General features: G+C 41.8%; 1 protein-coding gene across 2 annotated transcripts in view; it reads left to right on the top strand.

Annotated features, from left to right (window-relative positions):
- Window positions 1–16,174, top strand: part of LOC119022785 (teashirt homolog 2) — a 108,520-nt gene extending 92,346 nt beyond the window's left edge. For both annotated transcript variants that reach the window (XM_037104093.1, XM_037104092.1), the window contains one exon: window positions 12,372–16,174. In XM_037104093.1, coding sequence (XP_036959988.1) covers window positions 12,372–15,412 — 3,041 coding nt within the window. In that variant the 3' untranslated portion in view covers window positions 15,413–16,174. The remainder of the gene's footprint in view (window positions 1–12,371) is intronic.
- Window positions 16,175–26,125: the final 9,951 nt, after the last annotated feature.

Raw genomic sequence — 26,125 nt, 5'->3', positions numbered from 1 at the left:
AGAAAAACAATGCGATGGGTCCAAGGACTGAGCAGCATCGTCCTGTCATGTAGCGTAACACAGCGAGCAGGGTGGTCCAGGCAGAAGAGTCAGGAGGAGGGTGGGCCTTGGACACTACATGCTGCTTTTTCCAAAAGACCCAGTTGGTTGCGAGCCGTCCTGCTGCTCTGTGGCCCAGCTGACGCCCCCCCTCCCCTCCCCGAAACACATGCTATGAATTTGAATATTTAGCATTCAGAATCTACAGTGTAACCACAAACAGATTTCTCTTGCTTTTAATTTAATAAAAGAGGAAACAAAGGGGCAAGTGGAGGGATGTTGTGTGGTAACAGTAGCTCCAGTGTATCCCCCGTGACTTTGATTATGTCCTGTTTCGGGCGTCGGGCCAGCAGCAGAGCTGGCTTCATTACTGTATGGATCATCTTTTAAGACCATTTAAGATCAACGAGAGCTATTGTCCACTAATGACAGACACTCCGAGAAGTTCATTACACTCAAACCCTTTGATTCATTCAGCTGAACGGTCGCTTTCACCGCTACGGATTTTCTTTTTTTTCTGAATCAAATAAAATTGTTTCTCTTTTTCTCTTTTTTTCCTTCTTCTTCTTCTTCTTCTTCATTCCAAAGTACGACTTGAAAGTTGACTCAGAGAGTGTTTTGGAGTTTGCCGAGGAGAAAGTGTTTAACAGAGGAACATGTTTAACAGCAACAAAAGAGGAGAGCAGAGGAACCTCAGACACGTGAATGACAAGTAATTATTTCCCTTGTCCATCAAACTGTGTTTTGATGCAAGGATGCGATCAAACATGATATTAACAACTTCAAGTCTTCAAATGAAAACGATTCTCAAATCGCGTGAAGCCCCGAGTGTGAGCTTTTTTTTTTTCTTTTTTTTTTGTCTGTTGCAGCATGAATCATTCATAAACACACACACACACACACACACACACACACACACACACACACACACTGGGCAGGGCAGCCTCATGCCTGACCAATATTATTGCCATAGCTTTTCAATGCAAGATGACCATTGTGTATTCATTTCCATTTTAGCTTGCCAAAATGTCTTCTCACAGCGGGGAGAGGGACAGCTTTGTGTGTCTTTTCAGTTTTCTGTCGGTGAATATCCCCATACGCTGCAGGCTGACCGACCGACTGCCCCCGGTCTCCCGACACGGCCGTCAAACAGGACGGTGCACCGGGGCCCGGCTGCGTTTTTTTCCATCAGCCAATCGAGAAACACTGCGAAGAGAATGCTTTATTACAAACGTGTTTTTTTTTGTTTTGTTTTTTTTTACATCGCGCTGTGATTCCTATAGCAGCCTCGCAAACTGGGTTATGAAAAAATCTTAAGTTTGAATAATTAAAAACGATCATGGGCGACACACTGTGCTGCAGTTTTTTTTTTTAAGTATTCATTTAAACACATGCTCGCTACAGTATGTCATGAAAGGGGGTATTTTGCGTTAGTAGGGCAGTCTTCTCCATTTTGTTTGCCAGCAGAGCAGCGAGAGGACAGACAACAGAGGCCCCTGCTTAATCCCTTTGGAGAACTAGTGCATGAATTGATATATCCTCCTCTCTCTCTCTCTCACCCCCTCTCCCCTCTTTGCTAATGTCTTTCCTAGAACTTGAACAAACAGCCTGTGCGTGTAGGACACATAAGACAGATGTTTAGGATTACTTTCACCTCATTGCTCTATTGTGTGCACTTTAAGGGAGCTCAGCTGATGTGGAATGCCACTCATTCAGGGCTGTGTGCTCCTACAGGGCTCCTCCTGTTTATCAAAGTGCCATCTGCACTCAAGACGGAACAACACAATTTTTTTTTTTTCTTATTTAGGTGGGAAGAATAATTCGCTGGCATGTTTTTTTGTCTTTTGTTTTTTTTTTATTATTATTATTATTCAGACAAGCGATGGGAGAAGAAAAAAAAAATCCTCTCGTGCTTAATATTTGATTCTGCTTTATAGGTTAAAACTCACACGGTAACCTCGGTAACTGAAGATGGTTTGGTTTTTTGTCCGTTGGTGTGTGCGCAGCCCCACAGCTCCTATTTGTTTTTTCCTTTAAAAGAAATAAAGCCAGCCTCTCTCTTTCTCTCTCTCTTACTCTCTCTTTCTCTCTCTCCCCCCGCCTGCCGCTCAGCTCAGTTTATGTGTGTGTGTTTACAGATGTAGAAACAAATGGGCCAGACCCACATTGATATTGTTGAGGGGTGACATTATCTTTTAGCAGAGCACTTATCTAATCTGGCTGCTGTGGGAAGCTTGGAGGAAGTGGCTATGGGACAGGGGCCGCGGATACTGCATCTTTAATTACCATTGATATCGCAATAGAGAAGAGAGGGATGGAGGAGCCGGCGGGGGGAGGAGGAAGAGGAGGAGGTGGAGGAGGAGGGCGGTTGGGTGTGTGGGGAGGGGGGAGTTGAGAGAGGGAGAAGACCCGTGTTCACTTTTTAATTAAGGCTCCGTAGTGTAACTCGTCAATGTACATTATTGGAAGAATGAACGTCAATGCCATTGCTTTTTCTCCCCCTCCTTTATCTCTGTCAATGATTCAAAGACATGATTTATGGTTCGTCTCCGTCTTTCAGGATCATCCATCAAGCGCTGGCTCTGCCGCAGCGCCACCCGTTGTAAATCATTCTGAAAGCCTGTCACTCATTTCCATTAACCGTTCCTCTGTCGCTCTGGTCTCCGCCTCCCTCAACCTCCCTTTTTTTTTTTTTCTCCACCCCCCCCACCACCACCACCACCACCACCAACCCTCCTCTCCCACCCCTCTCTCCTCCCCCTCGGTGCACAACCTACAGCCACGCAGGGTATCAGTTCCGTTCCGCTGCCTCGTCCGCCTACCTTCTTTTCAATAAATTAACCACTTTCTCCCATGCAATGAATAAAAAGGCTCTGCACTCGTCTTGCAGTCGGCACCTACTCCTCCTCCATTACAGCTGAACACCTTACAAATGTCACGCCGCTGACTCGTAGGCTAAATGAGGATATAGCACAGAGAAAATATTTTTGTTGCGCTGACTTTTCCAGTGGAAATATTTGAACAGCCTTGATATGTTTGCAGTGCGGTATTAATGAACATATATCCCACACGAAGCGGGCGCAGCATCTGATTTTTATGATCTATCTTTTTATTGTCGGCTGATGTTAATTTGGATAATTTGCCTCCCCTGCCAAAAAAAAAAGAAAAAAAAGATGAACACACGGTTAAAAAGCGCAGGTTTGAGCGTGTTCACGTTGTTTCCTTTAATGCGTTAATTCTGAGAATTATTCAACTTTAACAGTTAATGGAAACAATATTATGTCTGTAATTATTCCATGTAGTAAAAGCGGCGCTAAGTGGGCAGTGCTGCCATTAAATGCTGCTGGTGTTCTGTAAATTCTACCAGTAGTTTAATTCAGACACTCGAACAATGACTGTAGTCTTTAAACAGTTTTTATAGAAACAGGTCTTATGAACAGAAATAATTGGCTCAATGGAGTGACTGTCAATCTCATACAATGGTTGATGTGCCTGCTCTGGGGAGCCCAATTCACTGGCTTCCTTTTTCATTCTAATCAACATCGAGATATCAACACAGCAGAATACCCACAAACAGCAGAAAGCCTGTTTTGAGGGGAAACTTTCAACTATTGGGTGCCAACACATTTCACTATTTGGGCAGCCATTGTTCTCAGAATGGGCTGTCAAAGTGACAATGCGCACCAGGCAAATCTAGAAGTTTGCACTTTTCAGAAAGCAGCGGGCCCTAATCATTTTGTGGAGGACACTTGACAACAAATTTGCCATTAAAATGAATGTGAATAGGAGGGAGCAGGGGCTGTTTTTGAAGCATTTCTGCCTCTCGTACTGTTGCTCGTCTTGTCCCACAGAGCTCCAGGTTTGGCGGGCTCGCTTCTCCCCCTTCATGCTTGCCATGAAGCAGCCTTTGGTCCCACTAGAAAACTGACAGTACCACGCTTCAGCTGCAAATTCACTCTGTAGCCTCATTGTATTTAATGAAGGGAAAAAGTGGCAATCTACTATTAATGAACTTGGAATGTAAAAAAATGCCTCCCTTTGCTGAAAACTGCATAAAACTGCTTGTACAAGGAAAGCTTTGGCTGGAGCCCATCCAGAACCTAATGAAAGATCCATACAGGGACAGAGCGGGCGGGAAGACTTAGTGAAATGCAGATTGTTTTAATAGAATACACACAGTCTCTTCCAGCTGCACTATCAGATCCATCAAGGCCTGACCTTGATGGAGGGCTGTTGTTGTTTGGGAGGGCCAGTGTTTAGGGTTCATGCAAAGTTTATGATGCAGGGACTGTATGGACTGTATGGACTGTATATACGTCTGCTGGTCTCAGGGGAAGACTAAATGGGACAACGGAGAAGGAGAAGGAGAGACTCGCCGCCAGCTGCTTTTTGTGATACTTTAATATTAAATCGTGAAACAACACGTGAGATCACAACAAAATAAACATCCGAATTTGATATGGAAAAATAATTAACATGCTGAAAGTGCAAAATAAAAACAGGATCGTACAACGGAGCGCGTGTTTACCAAACACCCAACGACGATTGAATTGGAATTGAATTGAAAAGCTCTTTATTTGGCCGGGCTCGTGGAGCATGAGAAAACAAACGGCACGTAAGGCGAGCACAGGCCATCATACCTTTCACTCAGTGTCTCATAAAACTAGAACAAAGGCCTTATGTGTGCAAGGCAGTGGTCCTTTAAACGATGGCCCACTTTCCTCCCTGCTGCCACGCAAACATTCCTGACTGACATTCAATCAGGGAAATTTGAACCAAAGCAAGATGGTCTTTTATTAGTACCGCCCTGTTTGCTCGACTGGTCAGCTCCAATATGCGCAGCGGTTTGAGTGGCACACTGTAAGATGATGGGTTCACTCTCTGATAAGGGTGAATGAGGGGTAAACTGCTATTCTGCAGAAAGGAACCATCAGACCTCATCATGTCGCTCCTGGAGAGCCGTGTCACGGGCTCTTCAGAAACCGGGTGACAGAGCGATGCGAGGCTGCTCCCCTCCCGCTAGAGGAAAATACACCGGAGCCGAAGCCGCCCTGCTTCTGCTCCGCCAACTGGAACTTTGTATCAGTCAGGGCAGAAAAAAAAAGATCATCTATAATCTGACAAATATACACTGAGGCTTTTAAGCCTCTTCAGTTGTAACGTTACCCTGCGCGCTCACCAAATTGTTTATATTTACCTTTCCTTGTTAGCAGAAGAGGACAAATAGGAGACAGTCACGCTGCGTACAGTATACGTTCAACTGCTTAGACAGAAAACGGCACATGCAGCTCATTCGGCGGGCAGTAATCTCAAGGAGTTTTTCACCCAAATCACAAACAAGAGAAAACACACATTTTCTCACTCGCCTGTAGTGGTGTCCGGCCATGCAGATAGGATTTATCTACCCTGGTTTTGAGATATCTGCTGCCTCCTCAACAGAATGGAATTTTGTTTGGTGCTCCCAGATTTGCAGTGGTGAAAGAAGAATTCACACCACTTACTTGCTGTCAGTAAAACGTAGCAGATAGAGCCTGACTGATATATCTGTGGGCCGATATTGGCCTATCACAGATATATTGTGATCGACGTGTACAGCAGGCTGTCTGATAGGTGCCGATATAAAGTAGCACTGGACTTGTTTCATTTCATAGCATATGAATTAACGTGACCTGGATGACTGAGAAACCTTCATCAACATTATGTTGGTAATTTACGATTATTAAAGTATCAGTGAAGTTTACAGTTTCAGTGCGTTGATATCATTTTAGAAAATAAGCTGTAAAAGATCCAAAGTGTTGTGTCAGGGATCACTGCAGAAAATATGTCAATATTGGAATTACTTCCTAATATACCCCAAAATCTATTTGGTCACTCTCTTGTCGCAGTAATAATAAGTAGTCCATTATAAGTCAGCATTAAAAGATATACTGTAGAATATATATAAGTCAGTGTTATATTATATGATTGGGTTGTTTATATTGCTGCGTTAACATGTGGCGCCTTTTTGTATTTGGTTGAGGTAAAATCATTTTAGCTGCCTGCTAGTAAACTACTACATAGTTTAATCTAATCTTACAACAATGCATCATATTTTATTAACTGATAACATATTGTCTATGTAATCTCAATGTGAAAAGTAACTTGCAGCTACAGCTACCAGATAAAGAGTAAAGGTGGTGATTTCGGTGTAAAGTAGCGTTAAATGGAAATACTCAAGTAAAGTATAAGTACCACAAAATTGTATTTAAGAGAAGTACGTGACTGAATGCACTCATGTTACTCTCCACCTCAACAAAATGATTCAGAACCTGCAGGTCTATATAAACTCTCTGGCCACTTCATTAGATGCACGTATGCGACATTATTCAATTCAATACAACAGATCTGCAAATTCATAATATTCATATTTTTGTTAAAATGTCAGTTCAACTTATTACTGGGGTTGAATTTAGATATATTGAAACAGTAGAATCACAATAAATAACGGTAAATCACTAACGGTGTCGATCAAATCTAACAGTTTTACCTTTGTGAAGGTAGAATTTATGGCGTGTTGTGTTGTTGTTGTTGTTGCATCAGATTTTACACCTCATAACTGAATTCACGTCTTCTGCAATTTGGGTGAACCAGCCCTTTAAAATAATATGTCCCACACACATGTATGAAATGATATTAGTCAACAAATATGTACCTGGCTCTGTGTTGCTGCTCTGCTAAAAGGTCTATGAGACAGGAAGTGAATGTCGTCGCGTGTATGATTTTTTTTTTCCTCCTGCCGGCGCTGATAGGAGACCCTTTGGTGAGATGCAACACCAGGCAACTGCGTGTGATGCGGCGGCTGTGGCACGTTCAAAGTGATGACTTAGGTGCTGGAGTGCAGATTGCAATGCTCTCCCACCGCTCACTTCCAATTAGGCAGCGGGCCGACTGATGCGTCTCGGAGCAGAAGCTTCTAGTAGGCATCAAAAGGAGCAGCATCGCTCGGTGACATCACGGAGGGGAAGGGGGCTCCTGGAGCTTCAGGCAGGGCAATCTGATGTGGCTCAGTAAACGTAATGATTAGCATCCGTGCAACATGAGCGGACAGACTTTTAGAAAATCCCCCACTTTTCTATCATTACATAAAAAAAATGAATAAATAAATAAAAAAAATGGAACCATAAACCAAAACTAAACAGGCTCACAAGCTGTGTGGCTCAGACCGCCCTCGGATATTTTTTTGTGTTCGTTAGCGCGTTGATTGTGCATTCCAAAGTTCTCTGTGTTTTTAGTTAACAGAATGTTGGTTGTGAAAACATTTTTGATTAATTGCCATAATTATTGTGATCATTTTTGCCCAAATGAACAGCCAGATGGCAGGATATGGTGTCATATTTGCGATCCTATCATATTAATCTGGCTCTGGGTCCATCTGAACACATTGTGCCGTTTGCTGTGTTCACAATCTGTCCTCGAGTTGTCCGTGTCTTTTTTTGAGCTGCGGGTTTTTATTTGATTATATTAGACCATTAAATATTAAAGTTGAGGGTGTATGAAAGCAAGGCATTTATCTGCATGAATAGCCTGTGTTTAGTGAAGTAAGTAATGCGCTTTAAGTAACATCTCCGTCATGCATACAAAAATTAACGTGAGTGTTTCCGTCTCTTGGCTTTGCAGTCAAAGCCTCAGAAAGATTGCAACAATACCACTTTGTGGGGCTTCATGGCTGCTTTTAAAAGCACTTTTCATCGCTAATCTATAGATTTTTCTTTTTTATGATGCCAGAATGTGCACCACGACACTGGTAATAACTGCTGAATGCAAAATACGACGTAATATCGAGTCTGCGCGGTTTTGAACTCATCACTGGAGTCATTTTAAAGAGGTGAAATGAAATAATGGGTCAAATAGGAACTAATGGCACGTTCCTGTTTAAAAAGCAAGTCTAGAACTGTTTTACTCTCTGATATCAATTAACCTCCACATAAATTTCATCAAAGGGAGCAGCCTGGATGTGATTGTTCTCTCTTTACTCTGCAGTGTCCTTGGGCTCGGGGAGACTGTTTCCTGACAGGGAACAATGAAGAGAGAGGTGTTTACAGATCTTTACAGATGGCTCCGGGGCTCAGAATTAGCTCTTCGCCATTTCTCATGTGATTCGGTTCAGACTTAACTTCAGATGTGTCATCAAGACTATCATCAGGATGTCTGACAATGTATCTATTTGATCTTGACGTGCACTGCTCACCGAGTTAGTCAGATATCACTGTCAAATATTAAACCCTGTGACATGTGTGTGTCTCGTTCTAATGATAGCTCACAGAAGAAATCACTTGGTGGTGACTTTCATAAACACACGCCGCCCTGTTTCCAACGTTGCAGGCACAAAAGAGCCTCGCAACTTTGGAATTATGTTTTGTACACCGAGTACTTTTTGAGTGACATTTCACACCTATTTATAACAGCAGATGAGCGCGGTGACTAAGTGTTTTTTTTTTTTTGTTTTTTTTTTTAAATGTACAGACACAATTAATTGGGCACGTTGCTTACATGTGAGTGAAAACAGGAAGGAGAAGCAGATGATAGTTACCGAGACAGCCTGCAGATTGTTCAGTGATCCTGACCTGCGTTGTTAGCGTGTTCTCTGCCTCTCCAGCAGGGCCTCCTTTTTATTTATTTTTTTTCCTCCTCTTTTTTTTTTTTTCCCTCTACATGGCATAAATCCAGGAGATGAAAATGTCATGGAGCAGGTTCATTTTGCAAAGAGGTTTTGATTGCCATGCGCGTGTAATTGATTGTTCCAAGGACAGGGGGAAATCTAGAAATGTCATAACAGTCCTGCTTAGGTTGGTCCCACCACCAGGCAATCAATGAGAAGTAAAAAGAGATATTGATTTGCGAGCAGCAAAAACTGTAGCTTGAGACAACCGGAGAGCGCTGGGGAAAGTGGCACAGACGTGCAGACCTGTCACTGGCACCTATGAATTACCCAATCTTCTCTGAAGATAGTGTTACCTCGGATACTCACAAAGTCCTGCGCTGGGTATTGCAGCTGTCCATTAGCTAAGCTCCTCAGGCTGCTAAGTCTCTGTGGCTTGTCAGATTAATGAAGGAAATGTTGACCTTCCGAGGGATAAATGTTGATGTTCTCAAATTTACAAAAGTTTCTGCTGGCACGTTCACACTGGAAACAGAATGCCTTTTTACATCTGGCACACACATTTCTAACGTGATTGACACATTCTGAATAGACTCACTCACACGGCGGGGGGAGGGAGAAGAAAGGGATTGTACTCTCTGAAGATACTAATGCTTAAAGTTGAGTTGTAAATATATTGTCATGTAAGCCTTCAGCAGCAATCCACTTGGACAGCACGCTGCCATGAATGTAGCAGTAAATGTAATCTACTATTTCCTATGCAGTTAGCTGGTTTCTCTCGATGTAGGAAAAAAGCTTTTGGCTCAGAAACAGGCTGCTGCTTCAGTAAATCCAGGCCTCGCTATGCCAAGAGTCTGTTCTAACGGATAAAGGTTATAAACACTTCAACTGCCTGATTTATGATGGACACCTCAGGTTTTTTGACCTTTGCATATCTCTGTCTGAAGATATAAATTTGTAGTGACACAGATTGGAGGCTTTACAGCAGTTTATGACATGCTAAATCTCAGGCAAGGCATGCCAGCCTCTTGTTTTGTAAGGCTAGTTATGCCGGGAGTCGCCTCGCTCGGCCCCACAGACAACATTTTCAAAGCAGGCATTTCCTTTTTTTTTTTTTTCTTTTTTCTTTTTTCTCTTTTTTCTCAAGTTGTAAAGAAAAAAAAAAGTGTCTGAGAACGTGCCGGCTGTTCTTCACTTTTGGTTTACACAATGACTCACCAGATCTTAGACTTTGAACAATGATGTTTTATGGAGCACGTCCTGAAAAACTAGTTTGTCATGATATAATGACCTTTTGTCTGTCGTCACTGTGTTGTCCTCGCGTCTGATCTTGCATTAGGGAGTAATGCGGCTTGGCGTGGCGGCGCTGTGGTTAGAGCGTGAGCTGGCAAAGCACAGTTACAAATGGTGTGAGAAAGCAGCGGTAGGCGTGCGGGGTATCTTGGAGTGATCCCTGCCAGAAGGTTAATTGGTGCCTCTGGATGTCTGCTGCTTAGGGCATCTGATAGAAAGGCATAGAACAGCAGGCAGGGCAGCTGTTAATCTCTGTCAATTTCATCCTCAAATACCACGATAAGGCACAAATATTCACATTAAATCTGATATAACGACGTGTAAGTGGTTATTTCCAGGAAACAAGCACTCGCTGTTCTTTCTTACGAAGCACATTTGTCCCACAAAGAGGGAAGGTGAAGCTTAACTACATCTGTTGGTGGATTTTAAGGCCACGTAAAACATGCAGGAAATGGCTCTTTTACGTGATGGGTGCACGCTTTTCTATTAAACCACCGCTGGACTGGGAAAAAAAAAAGCTCCCCTCTTTGGCGTACGTCCGCACCAGTCCATCAGTTTTAGTGACGACTTTGAAGGGAGAGGACATCAACTGGGAGCTTGTCATAAGCATTGGTGTTCTCCCTCACTGTGAATACTATATATAAGACTATAAATAAAACATACCTCTGTGCTCTTGACAACTCTCTCCCTTAGCATCAAGGGTGTTTTGGAGGCCATCACAGATCTCGGTTGGCCAATCAAAACATCCCTCTTGCGGTGGATCAAGGTCACAGCACATTCGGGGCTCATGGGTTGTGAGTGTGTGTGTGTGTGTGTGTGTGTGTGTGTGTGTGTGTGTGTGTGTGTGTGCAGGCTCTTGTTCACGAGGCCCCATTCTCCATGTTTGTTTTGAAAGTCCGAATCCCATCTCCATCTCCATCCATTAGCTGGCAGGCAATTCACCTCCAGGGTTTCTCTTGAGGCACTTGTGAAATATTGATAAAAAAAAAAAAAATAAAAAAAAAAAAGAAGTCTTATTTTCAGAAGGCAAAGAAGGGAAGACACTCTATGGGCCTCCCAGTGTGGGACTCCTGAGTGCTCCGCTCCAGCCATCCCCACATGGAGTGCCCTCTATTCAAGAAAAGAAATATTAACCACGTGAAATGCATAAGTGCCTGGACAGGGCTGTTATGTCCTATTCATATTTAACTCGCAGCACATCTGCCACGTCGCTCCCAAAATGCACATTTTCCAGCATGACTATGAGGGCGGAAAATATCTCAGATATGTGACAACACTGACAAACTGCATTTACTGCAGGATGTTGTCAAAAGATATGCAAACATGGGTCGGGATATTGTTGCGCTGGGTTTGTCGGATGGCTAGATTTTAAATTATCCGAAATAGTGATTGTCAGAGAAGACGCTCTAATCTTCTGCAGCAGCGCTCATATTTTTGTCGAGCAGACCCCCGCAGCCACATGACAACCCCCTCTTATGCTGAGTCAGAGCTTCCCACTAATTGGATGATGGGAAATATGTCAATTAGAAATACTGTTGTTTAATTATCTGTTAATTGAAGCAATAATGTTTGTGCTTCTATGAGTTGGGAGAATGAACAGGTGAATAATGAAAGAAGTAATTGCTGTTTATGAGACTGTCAGGGAAAATATAATGACGTGACAGATTGCCAGTAATTTTTGGGGAAATTGTCTCGTTTTAACGCCGATAATTGAATCAGCTTTCCCACACGGCATGATCAACACGTTCATCTGCATTCACATTTGCAACATTTTTTTTTTTTTTTGCTAAACAGGTAAACGTCCTTTAAAGTTATCTTTTCTCATCTTTTTCACTCAAGCCCCTTAATTTATTGACAGAGAGACGTGGGACATTAAAACGTCTTGAGTTTGTGTCCAGCCATTTCTCACATGTGGCTTCAGGGAAGCTGAGGTGTTACCAAGAACAGGAGGCATACATTTTCATTGCAGTTTTGAGGCATCCATAATCACTATGGAATAGGTCATTTGCAATAACACTTAACATGCCCCAGAAGAATCAATTTCCTTTTGTCACTCAGTGGCCAATGATTGTTGTAAACATCTCAACTTGAGGCCAGAAAAACCTTGGACACAGCACTAAGTCAATGGCCTGTCGTGAATCACATGGTGCTGTTACACCAGCAGCAGTCTGTTAGTAAAGACATTATGTCCTGCTATACTCTCCAGCCTCCCAAAGGCACAAACAAGCCGCCATTATGTTGTCTTAAATGGCTTCTGTGACTTCTCACAAAAAAAAAAACTCTGCCGTTAACTGTGTTGTCTAAATAATACACCGTGGAAATTAAAAGATCAAATTCACTAAACTGCTGTTCCCACATTGTGTTTTAATGTCATTAATTTCCATGTCTCTTCCTTTTCTAGTGTACATGCCTGATGAAGACGGCGCTCTTCAGGATGCCGTCGCCGAGGAAGACGGAGAGAACGACACTCAAACCGAAGAGGAATGCTCAGAGAAGACCAGCCCCAAAGTGTCTGAGGACAGAGAGCTCGACAACAAGAGCAGTAACACGTATAGCAACCAGAACTCTCCCATTAGTGTCCTTTCCAATCAAGAGGCAGAGCTGGAGTCACGCCTTAGCGACAGCAGTGACAGACTCTCAGACTTCAAAACCTCCTCGCCACCTGAGAGCCAGCGGGATGACGAAAGTCGCGCGCCCAAACACAAAGAGGAGTCGGGCGGCAGCTTGGAAAAAATGAGGGCGGCCTATGCAAACTTTCTCTCCGATTCCTACTGGACGGGGATCGGAATGGACTTGAAAATTGGCAAAAACACCAGCAAAGCCAACTGTGACAGCACCAACGGAAGCACCAAGACTGAGTTTGACTGGCACCAGGACGCCCTCTCTAAGACCCTGCAGCAGACACTCTCCCCAAAGCCTCAATCCAAACCGAACCTCTTCAGCTCCGTCCACCTGTACAGACAAACCACCAAACCCTGTGGCTCGGTGTTCACGGGAGCCAGCCGATTTCGCTGTAAGGATTGTAGCGCCGCTTACGACACTCTTGTGGAGCTGACGGTCCACATGAACAAGAGCGGGCACTACCAGGACAACAACCACGGCAAACAGAGCAATTCCTCTGCCTCGTCCTCCAAGTCCAGGAAACGAAATTTGCAAGACATGGAAGGGAAAGAGGACGCACAGAAAGTTTTGAAGTGCATGTTCTGTGGCCACTCCTTTGACTCACTCCAGGATTTGAGCGTCCACATGATTAAAACTAAGCATTACCAAAAAGTGCCTTTAAAAGAGCCAATCCCAGTAATCACACCCAAATTGTTGCCACCAGCAAAGAAACGGGCCTTTGAGACGGTGAGACCTTGTTCCCCCGACTCTACGACTGGTGTATCCGGCTACACTGAGGCACAACGGGCCGCCACCATTGCAAATGCTAACAATAATCGCTACGGCTATCAGAACGGAGCTAGTTACACTTGGCAGTTTGAGACGTGCAAGTCTCAGATTCTTAAATGCATGGAGTGTGGGAGCTCCCACGACACCCTTCAGCAACTCACCACACATATGATGGTTACTGGACACTTCATCAAAGTCACAAACTCTGCTTCTAAAAAGGGTAAACAGTTAGCGCTCGACCCCCTGGCCATAGAAAAGATCCAGGGCTTAGCTGAGCCGGCTGCCAGTGACACTGAGGGAGAAAAGGTGTCTCCAAAAAATTCTTCCCCTGGGAGCTGTGAGAAGGATAGCCAGGGGGAAGGTACATCAGACAAAATGGAAGAAACTGAAGCTAAAGATGACAAGCAAGAGAGTGAGGATCAGAAGCCAGGCAATGGGGCTTTTAAGTACCCTTATCTCCGTGAGGAGGATCTTGAACAGGACTCAGGAGGAGGAGGGGACATCCTTAAATCTTTAGCCAACACAGTGGCCTCTGCCATCAATAAAGCTCAAACGGGGACACCAAGCTGGAGTGCCTATCCGAGCATTCACGCCGCCTATCAGCTCTCCGGCATCATCAAAAGCGCCCCTCTCTCTGCATCTCCCCCTGCTCAGCTGAAGCAGGCGTTTAACCACAAGCTGAGGCCGATCGCCCCAAAGGGGAAGTTGTATCACGGTGCTGTGGGAGTTGAAGCTCCCCAGGGACAGCATCAAAATGTGGACATCAAAAAAGAAAAGGTTGGCATTAGCGATGGTAAAGAAAGTCAGAATATTAAGTTTGATCTGCTGGAGAATGATGACAGCGATTGTCAGGACGATTCCTCTTCCTCTTCAAAGCTTGATGCAGACTGTTTGAATGAAGGGAGCGAAGCGATCAAAGGGAAGTTGAGCCCAGATTTCTCTGACAGAGGCAAGACACCGAGCCCCTCTGCCAGCAATGGACGCAGCAGCACTTCAGAGCCTCTCAGTGACACTGCGGCGATACTTGGCATAAACCCTCTTAGTGCACTGCAGTCAGTTCTGAACAATCATCTGGGCAAAGCAAATAAGCCCAATAACTCAAGAGCAGATAAACTATCTGCTCACACCAAGTCTATTTTTGCTGACATTAACAGAAGCAGCGAGAAACCGGCTTTAATGCTCGGAAATGCTATGAGAAATAGGCCTGATAACAGATTTCTCTACGTTACCGATGACCAACCAATAGACCTGACGAAATCCAAACACAGCAAGCAAAGTTCCTCGATACTACAACCCTCCACCCCGATGCCGCAGAAATACGCCCTGTCTGACATCGCCGACATGGTTAAAGTACTTCCAAAAGCCACGACGCCAAAACCCTCCATGCCATCGAGGATCCCGACTATGAAACTGGAATCGGACGTCAGGCGCTTCGAGGACGTGTCTGCCGAGGTGTACTCCGTCCACAAGCGTAAAGGCAGACAGTCAAACTGGAATCCTCGCCATCTTCTCATCCTGCAAGCTCAGTTTGCCTCCAGCCTCTTCCAGACCTCTGAGGGGAAATACTTGCTCTCAGATCTCGGCCCTCAGGAACGGATGCACATCTCCAAGTTCACTGGATTGTCCATGACCACCATAAGCCATTGGTTAGCGAACGTAAAATACCAACTGCGGAAAACCGGAGGGACCAAATTTCTGAAGAACATGGACACGGGCCACCCGATCTTCTACTGCAATGACTGCGCTTCCCAGTTTAGGTCGCCGGCGTCGTTCATTTCCCATCTGGAATCCCATCTCGGGTTCCAAATCAAAGACATGTGCAAAATGCCGGTAGAGCACCAGACGAAGGTCGAGGAGCCAGAACTGTCGAAGGCCCTCAGCGTCAGAGCCACGGAGGCTCTGGTCACAGAGGAGGACATTGACGCGAAGTTCAAATGTAAGCTCTGCTGTCGGACATTTGCGAGTAATCACGCAGTCAAACTCCATTTGAGTAAAACTCACAGCAAATCCCCCGACAACCATTCACAGTACGTGGAGATGGACAAAGAGTAGTTTTTCATATTATTGTCACTCTTTTTTTCTTTTTTTTTTTTTCTCCCCCTCTTTTTTTATTTTAATACACGGGTCGGATATTTCAACCATTTTGTTTCGATTAGCATTGTGTAGTGTGCATCATTATGACATTTTAAAAAAGAATTCATGGCGTACAGCAAAGACACACTGGTTAGAAAATTGTATAAGGAAAAACACTAAGAAATACTTTTTGCACCCTGCTCAAATGCATCACCAGTAATGAAATGTATTACTGCTTGAAGAAACATAATTGCTGATGTTTGCATGCAATAGCCCTGGCTATGACTACTATTTATTTGTATGATATGTCAAGTTTTAATTGTATTTCAAAGACAAAAATAATGAACTAATTGTACTTTACAACTTCTGTGACACAGTACACCTGCAGAAAACCGTGCAGCTGTTTTGAGAACAGGTAGCCCGACACATGATACCACTCATGCGGACCTGTACAGTGTATCGCTATGTAAAGATGTTTTGTGTTGCAACGATAGAAGAGAGAGAGAGAGAAGAAAAAAAAAAAGCACTTTAATAAATGTTTAATCACCAGTTTAGACTCGGATTCTGTACATGACTCAAAAAAAAAAATGATTAGGATATTTCACATGTAAATATATTTTAGAAGAAAAGAAAAAAAAAACAGTGCGTTTCATGCAACAAGGATAACAGCAAGACAGATGATACCTGTGATACCTGCACCTTTTTTTACTTATTCAAATAAAGAGTTAACATTTGATAACAGCTTGTTTATCTTTTTTCTTCATATTATTATTGTTATTATTGATAATATTTCCTTCTTGAAATGTTTGCCTGTGAAATAAGCAGCCTGAGTTTGTTGCGGACGGTGTCAAACTCGCTGACCAAGCACCAGTAAATTCTACTCGAAATGATATTTTCACATTATGCAACCGTTACTAACTTTTTATTGAATAATTGTGTTGTTTTCCTGACGAGTTTCGAAGAAGTTTCCCAGAAAGACTGATGTGATTCTGGTACCAAGAGTCTTTTAGCCAAGACACACTGACAGGTCAGCTGAACATAATGGACACAATTCAACATATATGGAGTATAACGTCTTTAATAATTACAATAGTTATTGTTTACGTTTGTTTAAAATGAGGCTAACACTTGGTTAATTCACAGGAGGGGTGTCACAATATAATATTTATGATAACCGTGATATAAAGAAATAAAATATTGATATTGTGCTGATAAAACACATATGATCGTGTAGTGTAAAAAATGTAGCGAAGATGTTTTCTTTGCTACAAGTCTGTTTGCTCTTTCTGTAACCCTTTATCATTTTAAATGTTTAAGTTACAGAGTCTCTCGCCGTCTCCCGACACCTGTATTCTGTATTTTGAGGGTTATTTACCTGCCAAAAAAGAGACAAAACTCACAGTAAACAAAACAAAAGATAGATTTGATTGCTCTCTCTTTTGTTTTCAAATTTCTATAGATATCGCGATAATACCGTAACCGTGAATTTGTCTGGCCGTGATAATCGTGTAGTTAATATCTAATCTTGTGAGAGCTCAATTCATAGTTAATTAAACATTAGTTAATAGTTACTTGACTGATAAACAGTTTACAAATCATTTATTAAGCAATTGTAAAGGTTTACAAACATCAGCTGCCACTTTAAAGGCCACCCAAATAATGTAAACACAGTATTTATGATACATTTACAAAATATTTTAAACATTAGTTGCATCTTTACTACAAAGATTTGCATAATAAATGGTTTACGAAGCATTTAACTGTTTGAAATAATTCCTAGCTCCCATTTAATGAGCTATAAATTAAGTGTTAACATGTTCCCCCTTTGATTAAAACCAAATTACATTGTTGGAAAATTGGAAAATATTGACCCATAAAGAAAAAAGGGTTACCCTGAAGTACCTCGTATTTAAATATCTTCATTTACTTTGAAATCTCTAAAGATCTTCGCTGTGACAAAGCACAACATCCTCATCCTGTACAGTACGCTGCATTCTCTTCTGTACCTCATGACTTTTAGATACACCTCACTGATACGCGTTTCGTGTCAGACTCTTTTTTTTTTTTATTGCTTCCCTGCGAACGCCGCTGCTATTGCTGCAAGATGGTATCATAACAATTAAACATATTTCCTCCAGCTCTATTATTTCAAGGCTATTAAAAATAATTGCCTTCTAAATTCATAAACATTTTATGCAATTCATCTCTTTTCAAGCAATCAAGTCCTCAATTACCTCCACCCATCAAATCTCTATTTTATAACGGCCGACTGACATTTGATGGTAAATGGGAAAAAGCACATGGGCACTGTGGTGATTTGAATGCTGTGACACCGACTTGCCCCCTATTGTTGGAAATGAGCAGGCAATCACGTTGTTCATCAGATGACTCCTAATGCAGTTAAAGTATTCAGCTATAATTTCTCCCTGCATTTATAATTACTGTCAAAGACCACACACCTCAGTGAGCAGATTAAAGCTATAAATTATTTAGTGCCTTTTCTTCGCCGATGGATCTCTGATTTGTCTGTAGGGCCATTATGTTTTAGAGGAGCAACTTATTCTAAATTGAAGCAAGCATTGTCCTTAAGATGCAGCAAGGAGGGGGGGAAAAAGATTACTGGTTGTGTTTATTAAATGAAAGTGGGACTCTTTGTGTTGTGAGAACAAAAGGGCAGCGCATGATTTTAAAAAAAAATGTTTTTTATTGAGAATGGATTTTATCTTGACTTCGTGTTCCCTACAAGTGGATACAAAGGCGACAGGTACATTTTGAGATTTACCCCGAAGGCTAATCAAAGAAATTTCAGTGCAATCACGGAAGGAAATGAGTCGTCTTTGACCGTAATTTGCTCCAATGAGTCAAAGTCAACACGGGATTTATTGTAAATTATTGTAATTTATTGTAAAAAAAAAAAAAAAAAATGCTATACAGTACGGCTGCAAACTTAATTTAAACTTCACCAGGGTTAACATGCAATCATCTGAAAGGTGCATGAACTGTAATGGGAGGAAATCAAACTGCGCATCATCATCATCATCATCATCATCATCATCATCATCAGCTGCTTCTGTTTCTTCGGATATGCACGACGCTCTCTTAACGGGAACACCTGAGTTATTAAATACTGATATCCTTCAGGTGGCACATCACAGGTAATTAAGTGAAATAAACGCGTAATTCTTCTGATGCTTTATATCAATTCACTTTGGATGTTTGCATATTAACACAGTTAATCACACTGTATATCTAACATTTCGTGGTTAATTACAGAACACAGTCAGCTTTCTGCAATTACACACACACACACACACGGTCTCGGTTTTAAACTGATTGATTATGATAGATATTAAGCACAGTTAAACGTTTTCATACATGGACACGCACAGTTTGTACAGAGAAAGTAAACACATATTTATTTTTTGTTGCATTAGCCAGAGCAGTGGGCAGACGACAGTGATGAAGCTGGGCAGCGATTTCTCTTTGTTGAGGTTCCTCTCATTAAAAAATAAAATAATTATAAGAGAAAATTTAGTTTAAAGGAGACCTTTTATTCTTTTTGATTTAGTTTTTTTTTTCTTTCCCTCAAGTCTCTTCTGTACGGTTGTGCACATTTGAAAGATCTTGAAAGTTAAAACAGTCAAACAGAAGCTCCTTTCTCCCACAGAAAACAATGCTCCTGAAACGCCTCGTCAGTAGTCCCGCCTTCAGCTCAGTGACTCTGTGACATCACACTGTGTCACTGAGTCACAGATGTGCATAATTAATGACTCCGGGTCATTTTGGTATGTAAGGATTGATTTAGCACAACTGCTCTGCTGTTGTTTGCTGCGTGAGCTGACCAATCAGAGGACGGTATTTGGGAGGAAGGACCTCAAAGAGACAGAAGCTAAAAAAATAAATAAGTAATCCAAAATAAAAGCGTGAGCCTGAAAATATGTCTCATTTATAATGAATCCATTCAGATACAGACAACTTTATTAATCCCAGCAGGAGCAATTAGCCTCACACACATACTAAAACATGTAGACAAAAGTAGATGAGTCATAAGTAAAATAAGAATAAAATAAAAAATATGCCAAGAAGATCAGTGGAATAAAGGAATCTTTAATAAATCCAGACACATCTCAGACCTTTTCCTTCAACTAATCACTCTGAATACAGAGAAGCCCGTCAGAATCTTCAGCTAACACATGACTAGTTTAACATTTTCTCCATTAGTATCCTTGATTTGACCAAATGTTAATGTCTTCGAGCTTCGGAGACGTCTCTCTGCCGGACTCGGACCATCACGAGTGCTCACATTTCTCCCAGCTTGGAGTTACTTTCTGAAACACTTCTAATAGCCTAGATGAAAAATCAAATTATGCACATAAGTACACTTGCGTTGCAGACGCAGTGAAACTCGACCTTAGCGAAATTGACGCCAGCCCGCATTTGCAAATCCTTTGTCAATCTGTCATTAAACATGCTATCAAATAATGATAAGTGTACGCTCCTTGCTTGCACTGGCGTGCGTCTCGCTGATGCTGATGTGCTGTAATAGGGCAAATGTGCATCAGAATTTGCCTGCTTGGGTACACACAAAACATTTACACTGTGCCTGACTTTGCTTTGCCCTGTGTGCCAGACAAGCATGGCTTCTCTGCATCATCTGGCCTGTAAACTAGAGGAGGAGGAGGAGGAGGAGGAGGAGGAGGAGGAGGAGGAGGAGGAGGGGGAAGCAGGGTTCAAAATGTTCATCACACAGCAGCAGGGTAATGAGTAGCTCATGTGTTTAATGAAGGGCTTTAGAACTTATAGCTATAATGACCCACATCCTAACTCCCTTTTCTCCCATTTATTCTCCCCAAAGTCCTCAGGTTATTACGTCCCTCTGAGAAATATCCTAGAAAGAGCATTACGTCCCTCCATTCCTTTTCACAGAGATATCAGAACATTTGTCCTTTTTTACCTGCTTTTGTGCGGCTGCAGATATACTGACACGGTGTTATATTTAAAAAAAAAAAAAAAAAAAAACGCGGAGGAGCAAATACTCGGAACATAAAGGGCGGTGAAGAATGATCCACCTAAATGCTGCACCTCTTCTTCTTCTTCTCCTTCTTCCCCTTTTTCTTGTAAATAATAATCTGTAAAATATGCTTCATAATGAATTCTGTCTCCTGAGAACATGAGCGCTACAAGACAAAGAAGAATGCATGTATGTCTGCTCTCCAACATACATCATATCTTTCCAAATAGCCCATAGTCCTCCGCTGTTAATGGTGTTGCTTCAAATATGCTAATTAAGCAAAAAAAAAAAATAAGTGATGAATGGAATACATTTGATCAATCAAGTAGGCCTAAGCCCCTGGTGCTGCATATTCATTGTACATCATGAATATGAAACCAAAGTCATTTATCAAATATCAGTTGCACATTTGTATCTTATTAATCATACATGCTGAAACTTCTGTCTTGTCAGAAAAGCTGAAGGTTGATGAAGCACTCGCAAAAAGGATTAAACTCAGAGAACTCGGGGTAGTGCTTCACTCATAATGCATGAGGCATTTTCAAACTTCCAGAATCTTAAACAGTCAGTCAACCCTGACCCGCTCCCTGCAACGTCCACACGATCCCGACCCGCTCCACCTTCTGGATTTTCAACGGTTCCTCCTCCTTCTCTCCGTCATTTAGATATTAACTTGTAACGACTGCTGGTAATTACAAATATTCACGACTGACATTCAATTTGCAGAATGGTATTTACTGATTTATTTCACAACTTTGACCATACGCTATAAATAATTGGGTTTAAAAAATGACCCAAATCTGATCAATATAGCTCCTATTAAATAATGGGTTAGAACAAACATCACATCCTCATGGTCACTCCCAAAACAACATTTATCACCTTGTACTGAAACCACAGCACCGATGCAACGGTTAGGTTTAGGAAAACATTACGATAAACAGCTGCTCTATAAAGGTTTGCTTGAAATAATATTGACTTGTGTTTAATTAACTATAAATATGAAATGTATTAATGATAGTTATTATGAAGTGTTGCTGTACTCTCCCTATAATTAAACCCAATTTACATAGTTATTTCCAGTAACCCTCCGAGGAAATTATCAGGGAAATATTCAGAAATTATTGACCCATATTTACATTTCTTCCTCTACAGCGCGGCCTGGCACGCTGGAAAAACCTAAAAATGTATCAATAATAACCTTTTGCAAATAGTTTGGTTAAGTTTAGGACAGAAAACAAATTGTTGAACTTTAGGAAAACATCCTGACCTCCACCCAAAGTGAACTTTCTTGCTCTTTATACTACATCCCGACTTCTTAACTGCTATATCATTAAACGGCCCCTAGAGGTCGCTGGTTGACAAAAGATGTTAAATATGGGTCGTAATAAACTGCTTTTAAAGTCGACCTATGGGGTTGTTTTGCTGATGAGGACAAGCTGCAATAAATGATGGCGATATTTTGTCACAATGCTGTGATTATACGCTGGTTGGGTTCAGGAAAAGATCAAGTTCCGCCAAAGACGAGAAGGAGATGTCCTGACTTCCTGTCAAAAATACTTTTTTTGTCACCACAACTCGGTTGTAAATCGTCCTGAGGTCTTGTCACGTGTCACGCTTACAAGTGCTGAAACACAACAGGGTTTCAGACTTAAAAATGTTGGAACACAGGCTTGAACTGTGGTCACTGGCTTGGCAGGCCTTGCCCTGTAACATCTCTCCCACTTCAACACATTAAAGTCAGGTAGTAAAAATGTAATGTGAGCCTGATATGATAATAAAATATAGTATATTGCAAACACTTATAATCTGCTGAGCTTGTTGGGTTCATAACAGCCACATTTAATTTTGGCAAATGACCAAACAGTAATATAAAATAAAAACAATTACACTAAATTTGGGCCAAAACAACCCACCAGAAGGGTTAAATGAATCCAGTAATGCATATTTTAATATGTTTAACTATATTAACCCAAACTACAGTTTCCACCTAGTGATTTTTTTAGCGTGTAATATGAGATTTTGATGGCTGCTTCCCCAAGTAACGTGAATAATTTCAATTTTATTTACTTTTCATTCATACAAATCAATGGCTCCTGAAAAGACATTTATGGCGCCAGTTAAAATTAAATTAAAAACCAGAAGAATCCTTTTGACATGGTGCATTTTTTTTGGGGGGGGGGGGGGAGCATCATATTTTTTTTCAGTATTAGTGGAAAAATTGAGCAGAGACATGAATGAATTATTGATGCCTAACAAGTGTAACAAAAGATGCTTAAATAAATCAAATTGCCTTCTTTTTAAAAACTGATTGATGATGTATAAAAATGGATACCATTAGCTGTGGCCAAACCCCTGTAAAACAATGTGCGGAGGTTTTCATTGCCATCATATAGTGGATGAGAGAACTAACACTTGATTGCCAGCAGTTCATCAGTGCATCCTTCATATTTGTCACACAGCCTGCCTCAAGGCAGCGTGCTAGCTCAAATTGAAGCTGACATCTTCCAAATATGAAAGCAACAAATCACACATTTTTATTGGGCTTAATCTCCAGCCTAGCCCCTTGCAGACGTCAGCACAATCACGGACGCTGCTCTAATTCTTGCCGACTGGCTGCTTGTGCCTCCCCGAGCATCCTCTGGACTCACGGGGGCAAAAAAAAAAGAAAACGCAAAACAGCCAGACACAGGAGACAGGACTGACACCTGCGCTTATTAGGAGGCTTTAATACGACGGTACGAAACATGTGCAACTCAATGTAACAAGACGGAGCTTTGAGTAATCCATGAATGGGCTGAGAATGGAGATAATATCTGGGAACAGGCTGGGAACATAATGGGACTCTGAGAGATAGAAAGCAGATGTTTTTGTGACTCGCAGGCTCGTTCTGATGTTTGAGTTGTGCGTTCACATTTCGTATCTTTTTTTAATATTTTGCGTTTGTGTCTGGAATCTTATAAAAGCACAGCCAGGACAGAACTGAAGAGGGAAAGTGAAAATATTCCGGCGAAAAAGAATCTGAGTTTAATGTTTCTTAAACAGTTTTGTGATTTTCTTCACCTAGTAAAGGTCCAACTTTAGTGTCTCCAGTGTGACCACCTTATACATGATTTACTACATGTTCATATAGATTTGTAGGGGCAGTTCTCATTAAAGGGGAACTCTTACAAATTTTACACATCAAAGTCTTTCTGCAGGTCTTGGGGAATCATACTCACACCCAGGAAAATAAGAGGATGGAGATTTTAGGTCTGATCTGGAAGTTCCTTGGCCCAGCAGGGGGTGACTGCACTGGCTGAAAGAAAAAGTCAGCTTGTATGTAACCTTATGAGAAAATGGCCCTATTTGTAATGCTCTCGCTAGTTTCAAGTCTTTCTCAGTACAGCATGATGTTAATTTAGTGAATTATGGTCCCATTTAGAGTGAAACAGACAATAAAGCAGGGTATGGGCTTTAGGGGAGGGCGACCCTGTGACGCCTGACTCCAAAAAAACAAGATGCCGATGACCGTAATGCCACTAACCTGCTGCCACTGCACATGTGATGAAAGGTTTTTAAAGTATTTATGTGTTAAATATGATAATTTGCCTTAAGTGATTTCACCTGAGTCAGTGATGCAGTGGTCTGGAGACTAAAAGTTTGAAATTGAAAAAAAAAAACTGAAGGGGGTGGAGTAAGAAAGAAGTGAACTCTCTAGACCCCCTGTAATTGAGGCTACATTAGCTTTTTTTGTGCCTAAACCAGACCATAACTTAGGCTTTATATTGGAAACTGAACCTAAAAATGTGAAGTTTCAACATGTTTGCATTAAAGAACATTTCCAGCATTTATTCTGGTGCCTGGGTTGGTGGTTAATGTAGGCTGCAGGTTTTTGAAGACAGAGAAGAAGAAGAAAAATCTGTAAAACATGATCTCTGGTTCTGCTGAATACGATTTGATCTTTTTTTCTTTTAATGGTCCATCATCAGTCCAACAATCTTACAAGACTGACATACTAGACTGATGGTGGAGTACACCTTTAAAATCATTCAGCTGCTGTCAGTGATTACGTAGATACGACTATGATTCAGTGAAGATTCAGATGTAGATGGTCCAGAAACGTCTACATCTTGTCCTGTAGGACGTCTGGACAACAGAGACACATCCTAGCAGGACCCAGAAAGAGTTACTGCTGGGAGCGAACAGAAACCCAGTCACTTTTTGTCAGATTCTAGCCAACAGAAACCCATTTTTCATGCGGCTCTGATACCGGCGAGTGCCAGTGTGTGTGACAAGGGGGCTTTAAATGTTCTTCAAAGATAAACTGAACTCAACAGCCAGTGCCAAAAGAAACAAGATAGCAATTGACTGCAGCTTACTGTAGGATCAGGCGCCCAATGGATGTATTGTTGGTGTAATTTTCCAGCTTGACATTAGTCTGACTCACCAGATGTAGACGGAGGGTGTGAGCCTGCTATTGGCCGAATATTTCAGTTGGCATTCTCCCCCTCGTCTGCCATCCGAGTATCAAACCCCTAACTCGTTCGCTCACGGTGCAAAAGTTAACAAGCTAGCAGCTTTTAGCTTTCATTTGCAGGGATTTAGCCATTTCAGTGCCAGGGCTCGCCTCCCAAAAGTCCTCCCGTTACATTTTCTCTCCCATAGCAGAAAGAAGAACGGGTGCAGCCAGACTTTACTCCAGTACCGGCTATGAGAGACTAGCTTGACATTGGCCACAGTGGAAATGAGGCTCATTTGACCACTTGTATTTAATAAGTATTGAGCCGGGTCAGGAGCCTTCGTAGAGCACATTTTCTTTTTTACTTTAAACCTGCAGTGAGAGAAGAGGGCGGCTTAAATAAGCTTTAAACACAATGACATATTATCATCCTCTTAAGTTGTTATTTTACACATTTGTAAACCCCGGCTCAGCTGCAAGAATACAAAGTGATAGTTGAAGTTTCTGCAAACCGCTCAAACATTCACATCTCTGCAATATTTTACATATCAGGCTCACATTAAATGTTTATGGCCTGTTTTGTATAAAAGGAGATGGAGCGGTGCCTGCGAAGCCAGCGACCTCCGTTCACAGCTGCGTTTCAACATTGATTAGAAGAAATTAACTCTCCTTGAAAGTTTATATTTAAGTTGGTACATTTCTAGCCATCTGGTGACCAAAACTGATATTTATTTTAGCCAGATCGTGATGTTCTCCGAACCCTAACAAAGATGTTTGGTGAAGTGAAAGTAATTAGAGTATGAAAATTAAAAAGTTGCAAAGTAAAGAAATTCTGGTGATTGGGCTGCAGACCCAGACAAACATTAGGATTACTTACAAGACATGTTTCTGGCCACCTGATGAGTTTAGGTCCAGTATTCCCATTTCCTTTTCACTCTGTTTTGGTCTCCACCAACAACAATGCTGTTTGTCTGCTGGTGGAAGGCAGTGTGCTGTGTGTCTATCAGAGACTCTTTCACTGAAAACATCTTTCTGTTGCGGGCCACGACACCAAATCAATAAATCTGTGATCCTGTCATGTAACATTATGCATAGTCATGTTGTCCCTCCTTCATAAAGAAATATTGATAACCGCAGCTTTAATAAATAGAGGTTGTATTCGAGATTAATGGAATAGTCATTAAAAAAAAAGTTGTTGTGCATTTATTCAAGCAAATAGTGCAACGACTTTGAAATATTG

The sequence above is a fragment of the Acanthopagrus latus genome, chromosome 7, assembly GCF_904848185.1.
Source record: "Acanthopagrus latus isolate v.2019 chromosome 7, fAcaLat1.1, whole genome shotgun sequence".
In the NCBI taxonomy this organism is placed as follows: domain Eukaryota; kingdom Metazoa; phylum Chordata; class Actinopteri; order Spariformes; family Sparidae; genus Acanthopagrus; species Acanthopagrus latus.
The sequence above is the reverse complement of the archived record's forward strand: the minus strand, read 5'-3'. Positions and strand labels throughout refer to the sequence as shown.